At 37.8% G+C, this 6163-nt stretch overlaps 1 protein-coding gene across 1 annotated transcript; it reads left to right on the top strand.

The window, feature by feature from the left end:
• The first annotated feature begins 1519 nt into the window (after positions 1-1519).
• Positions 1520-1969, top strand: LOC149216567 (uncharacterized). The gene has a single exon (XM_089390004.1). The coding sequence runs from the start codon at positions 1520-1522 to the stop codon at positions 1967-1969; it is 450 nt and encodes a 149-aa protein (XP_089246130.1).
• Positions 1970-6163: the final 4194 nt, after the last annotated feature.

The raw sequence follows: 6163 nt of genomic DNA, 5'->3' as shown, positions 1-6163 counted from the left end.
CTAAAGAGTCAGGAAATTCCAAAAGACATGTTTAAATATCAAAATTCATACGTAATTCCAAAATTCATTTGGAAGTCTAAAGGTTGTAGAAGTCCAAAGGTCACTAGAAGTTTGAAATTCAAGAGTCATGAGGATGTGAAAAGTCGTTCCTCAAGTTATAAATAGACCATTGTTCCTCATGTAAAGCAATTTTAACCTTAGCTTCTTCCATAAGGAAAAGAGAGACAGAGTTAGTACTTTTGGGGAGGAAGTAGTGGCCTTAACACTCCACTCTTGGAGCTAGTGGTGTTCATTGCATTTATGTATCTTGGGATTTTTCTTAGTATTTAGTCCTTTCAAAACAACGTGTTTTCACACATGGATTTTGAATGTTTCTAAGACTATTCTTAGAATGTTTATGGTTCTGTTTATTTTGATTAGTACTAGATTAATTAAACTATTTTGGTTACTCCAATGCTCCTTATTCAAAATGTGTTGTTATGTTTATAATGATCATCGCATCCTTGTGAACTATTTCTCTTGATTTTAGATGAGTCTTTCTCTCTCATGTGTTTCTCCATTTGGGTAGTACTATTACTTCTCTCTTCAGAGTCTCATTTAATTTCACCCCAGAAGTAGAAGAACTTTGATACATTGGCAATAGAACATGCACAAGGCACACTCGCTTTCTCCTTCATAAGGGAATTTCTAATACCCCTCATGATAATTTTTATTTTAATTTATTTCTTTAAAATTTAATAGAAACAATTTGTGGTCTTTTATATATATATATATATATATATTATATTAGTTTTAATCTTTTATATCAACAAATTCTATTATTAGAATTTAATTTATCTTTTAATTTATTTCTTTAAAATTTGATACGAACAACTTGTGGTTTTAGGTTTTTTTTTTAATCTATTTAAACGAGGGACATAAAGAGAAAACGATTCTCATTTTTCTAGAAAAATGGTTGGAACTAATTTGGAATATAAAATACCTTGATCGAATTTATCGAATAGAAATAAAAAAAATGGAAAATATCAGGGGGTAAAATGGAAAATATTATGTATATATTTCCCTCTCTCCATTATCCAAATGGTTAAAAAAATAAAGTCGCCGTTATCAAAATTGTGAAAAAAATATAATTCAGTAACTAATCTAAAATAAAATTAGAAACAACATGAACATATACTCCCGATTTTATTTAATATTCCTCTAACATTATAATGCATAACTAACTAATATTAATCTAAAATTAAAATTAGAGAACATTAAATATATAATTTGTTATTTGTGGAGCTGAACTTGTAACGGGTGTGAACAGATAACCGCAACGAATGGAAATCATGGTCAGGCCAAGGCGGATCAGCCCACAGAGAAACCGGTTGTTATTGCGGCCACACTTTCGGATGACGCACACCGGTCACGTTCTCTCCTGCGTCCCTTGTACGTATATAAACAAGAAGCAATCAACTCCCTTCTCATCTTTTATTCATTCATGATTCGGCCTTGTTCAATTTTATTCTCACCGACTATGGCAGCAACAGCAAAAGGTATGGCTCTACTTCTTCTTGCAATGGCGGTGGGGGGCACCCATGCCCAGTCCACGATCTCCACGGTCTCAGTGCCAGAGAATACTGGCGAGGGCGGCGAAAGATTCAATAAGGATGTAAAGGCCGACCTGGAAAAGGGTCAATTGGATCTCCCCAATACTTTTTTGTATGACACACTCTACGCCCAACAGCCGCCCAGTGACAGGAAGACCGTGACCGTCGTATCGCTGGTTGTGGAAAACGACATTGACGAGGCTGCCAGGGTGGACTTGGAAACCAACACAATCTTCTTGAGCTCTGACTACATTAGCGGCTACGAGGGTAATCTAGTAAGAGACGTCTTTGGCATTGAGTTCCAGGGGGTGGCCGCCATCTGGCAGTGGACCGGCAACAACCAAGCGCCCGCGTGGTGGTTTAACGGCGTTTCGTAATATAACAGGGATATTACATATGGAGAAATATTTTGATCTACATGATATGTAACTATTACAAAAGGTATGCATTGCATATTTATATTTAGAACCGAATCAATTTTCATGGTATAAAGGGATTTTTTCTCGTAACCACTTATCACTTGGTCAATTTTCACGAAGGAAATGATAGCACATTATGAGGATACAAAGAGAAACACCTTCTTTAGCCAATTGATAAATCTCAAACAAAAGGGTTCAATGGCAGAGCACATTGAGGGCTTCAAAAATTAAATATAAGGGTAAATGCTATTCCAGAGAAGCAGAGGATTGATGTCTTCTTAGGGAATTTAAAGGATATCATTCAACATGAGGTTCGTCTTTGGGAACCTGATTCATTGGAGAAGGCATTCAGGCTAAAAAGAAAAATTGAAAGAAAAATAATGGCAACAAGAAATACTACCACTCACAATTATAAAGATGGAAGTGTTGTTGCTCCTAGCCTTCCATAACCTACAAGGTTGATACCACAACAATTGGAAGAAAAAGATTAAAATGGCCTTTGTTACAGTTTTGATAGCAAGTACACTAAAGGTCATAAGTGTGTTAAGAAGAAATTATTTTACATTGATTGTGAAGAAGAGGAAGATAATGATCAAGAAACGTTAAAAGAAGAGGATATACACCAGGAATCAACCACATAGGAAGAAGAAATGAATTCGACCATATCTTTTAATGCATTGGCAGGAATTACCACTCCTCAAACTCTCAAGATAGAAGGACATATCAAGAAGAAAAATGATAACCTCACTTTCACACAGAATCGAATGAAACAACAGGCATATCAACATCACAATGAAAGAAGTTTTGATATAGGCAATTGGGTATTTTTACGAATACAACCATACAAACACATGTCCCTCAAGCAAGCTAAAAAGGATAATAAATTATCACCAAAGTACTATGGTCCTTACAAGTTGTTGCAAAAGATTGGTACTATCCCATATAAATTGGAGCTTCCCACATCTTCCCGAGTGCCCCTAGTTTTCCATGTTTCATGCTTAAAGAAGGTTATAGGAGACAAGCTCCCAGTTCAAAAAATATTGTCGGAACTTGATGAGGAAGGAAAAATTATATTGGAACCTAAAGCATTCACAGAAATAAGAACTCGACAGCTATGGAATCGATCTATTTTAGAGTATCTCATGAAGTGGAAGAACTTACCTACTGAAGATTCCATATGAGAGGATGAGAATTTTATACAAAAGCATCCAGAACTACTCAAGCCTTGAGGACAACAATTTTTGAAGGAGAGGGGCATGTTAGGTCCCTATACTACTAGCATAACCCCTTATTGTTATTAGTGCAACCCTTGTATTATATTGTTGTGCCCATGTAGTCCCTATATTCTTATTATTGTGCCCCATAGAAGCCCACTATTGTTATTTTTGTTCCCTTACCTTATTATTGTTATGTTGGCTCTGATTATATTATGACCCCTTAGACTCCTATATATAGAAATGAGGTCTTGTCATTTTTATCATCCAAGAATTCTTCATTTGTGTAATGTAAAGGAGGTTCCCCCCTTAAAGAGGCTGATTTTGAAGTCGTTGATCTATCTTTTCTTCTATTTTGGGAGCTGTTTAAACAACATCCTTTGTTGTTCACAAGTGTTCAATGTTTCCTCGAAGGGCACAAAGTTCACTCCTTAATCCACCTTTTTCATTCCTTATTCTGAACTGCGCCATTCAAATACCTAGCCTTCCTTCAAGTGCACTCCTTTGACCTGAATGAATACACCCTCCTTGGTAACACTCCTTTGACCCGAAGGCATGCCCCCTCCTTGGGAGAACTTCTTCGACCCAAATTAGTGCACCCTCCTTGAGTGCATGAGTGCACTTGAAAGGCATGAAGTTTCATCCTTTAGCCTTTAAAATTTCTTCATGCGCCCTCTCTAGTCTCTTGAGCACATGAACACACTTTGAAGGTAGGAAGCTTCATCCTTCGACCTTCGGACTTGTGTCATGCACCCTCATTAGTTTCCTTTGAGTACTCTCCTTCGACCTGAAGGAATGCGCCCTCCCTGAGATATCTCCTTCGACTTGAATGGATTCAAACTCCTTGTTTTATTGAGCACATGAATGCACTCAGAAGGCATAAAGCCTCATCCTTTAGCCTTCAAGAGTGTTCCCTAGGCCATATTTCTCTCCCTTAAGTGCACAACACACTCGGGAAGCCCAAAGCCTTCCTCTTCATTCTTTATACTTGCGCCATGCACCTTGCCATGTCTATCTTCCTCTCTTGAGTTGTTGGGCATGGGATCCCCCCAAGGCATGTTTTGTGGCTTAAAGCCCAAGTTTTGACTAAGTCCAGTGTAAAGACTCCATGAATTATGGGCATGGAGCGCGAAGTCGTAATAGAGTCATAGGACTATCTGCCCTTGTTTTTGTAATGTAATGTTGGTTTGAAAGATCTACCCATGGTCCACAGACCATGGAATTGTATAAATAGAGCGAGGCTCTAGGTTGCAAGAGAGATCAATCGATAAATGGATAGATCTAAGCAATGAGTGATGATGAATTGAGTCTAAGTTGAAGTGAAGAGTTGAGTCTCTGGGTCGTAGAGTAGGAGAAGGTTTTGCAGCTGAGTGCGCAGAGGCCTAGTAGTCCACAGCTGAGTGCGCGGACCCCTGCAGCTGAGTGCGCAGTGTGAGTTGAGTCTATAACAAATTGAAGAAGTAATAAAGAGAAGTTTCTTATCATTTTGTGTATCCTTTTCCTGTTTTATGCATTGAAGTATATTGGATATAAATTGCAAGGTTACTATTTAATTGTTGCGTGAACTTATATGTACATGTTAAATAAGAAAATATAAGATAAAGTATTTGTTTATGTGAATTTCACTAACCGTTATAAGAATATAAGTAATATCTGCGACGAAAATTATGAAGAAAGCATAGATGGCTACCCTAGCGGCGTGAAAGCACCACAACGCCTGGTTAGGGCTCTGCGAAGGTGATTATAACTGATCGTGAAGATATTGCAAGTCAAGAGAGGGTGAAGGGACTTGCGTGAAGCTTATTCATAGTTGGACTAAGCGACACCTCAGACATCTCAACGGTGCGGAAACTTGGTTCCAGCATCCCCCCATACTTCTTTGGGTGAGACATAAGTCTGTGCTCTGCAGGCTGTTGCCCAAAGGGCCAGTAATACAGGGATTTGTTTGGCTAATTAACTTTGAACCTGGGTCAGGCCCCATCAAGCCAACATGAGCACATGAGTACCTGTTGAACCCATGAATCGTTTCCCCCTCGGCCCTTCAAACTGTGCCCATGCTCACAGAAGCCGATTTTTTCCCTCTCAAGTGCAATAAAAGGGCATGAACATAAAATATGCATAAAAAATGGTAGAATAAGATATATTAATGTTGATCATTGCTTAGCATGAATGATCGTAGATGCAGGTATTCTAGAAACATCATGACAAGCACGCACAAGGAAGATTGGGCAAAGAGAAAAAAACGAAGGAAACTGAATGAAGAACGAAGAGCACACTTGAACCTTGATGATCAAAGCACCTGAAAGAATCCATTACATCATGGACCCTTTGGAGGGTGATGAAATCAACAATTGAAGTTTCTTGAAGAAATGAAGAGATAAGTGGAAACCATATCAGCACTAGAGAAATTCCATGTCATCGGTCATTATTATTCCTAGAAATCAAAGATAGTGACATGTCATGTTTGATCACATGATGATGTAGAAGTCATGATGTATTATTGTAATCATTGTAAACAAAAATAGGTGGAAGTCCAAGAGTCATGTATGAACTAAAGAGTCAGGAAATTCCAAAAGACATGTTTAAATATCAAAAGTCATGCGTAATTCCAAAATTCATTTGGAAGTCTAAAGGTTGTAGAAGTCCAAAGGTCACTAGAAGTTAGAAATTCAAGAGTCATGAGGATGTGAAAAGTCATTCCTCAAGTTATAAATAGACCATTATTCCTCATGCAAAGCAATTTTAACCTTAGCTTCTTCCACAAGGAAAAGAGAGACAGAGTTAGTACTTTTGGGGAGGAAGTAGTGGCCTTAATGCTCCACTCTTGGAGCTAGTGGTGTTCATTGCGTTTATGTATCTTGGGATTTTTTCTTAGTATTTAATCCTTTCAAAACAACATTTTTTCACACATGGATTGTGAATTTTTCTAAGACTATTC

This window comes from Pinus tabuliformis, chromosome 1_1, assembly GCF_031772625.1.
Source record: "Pinus tabuliformis cultivar Carrire ecotype Pingquan chromosome 1_1, CPIR1, whole genome shotgun sequence".
Taxonomy (NCBI): domain Eukaryota; kingdom Viridiplantae; phylum Streptophyta; class Pinopsida; order Pinales; family Pinaceae; genus Pinus; species Pinus tabuliformis.
The sequence above is the reverse complement of the archived record's forward strand: the minus strand, read 5'-3'. Positions and strand labels throughout refer to the sequence as shown.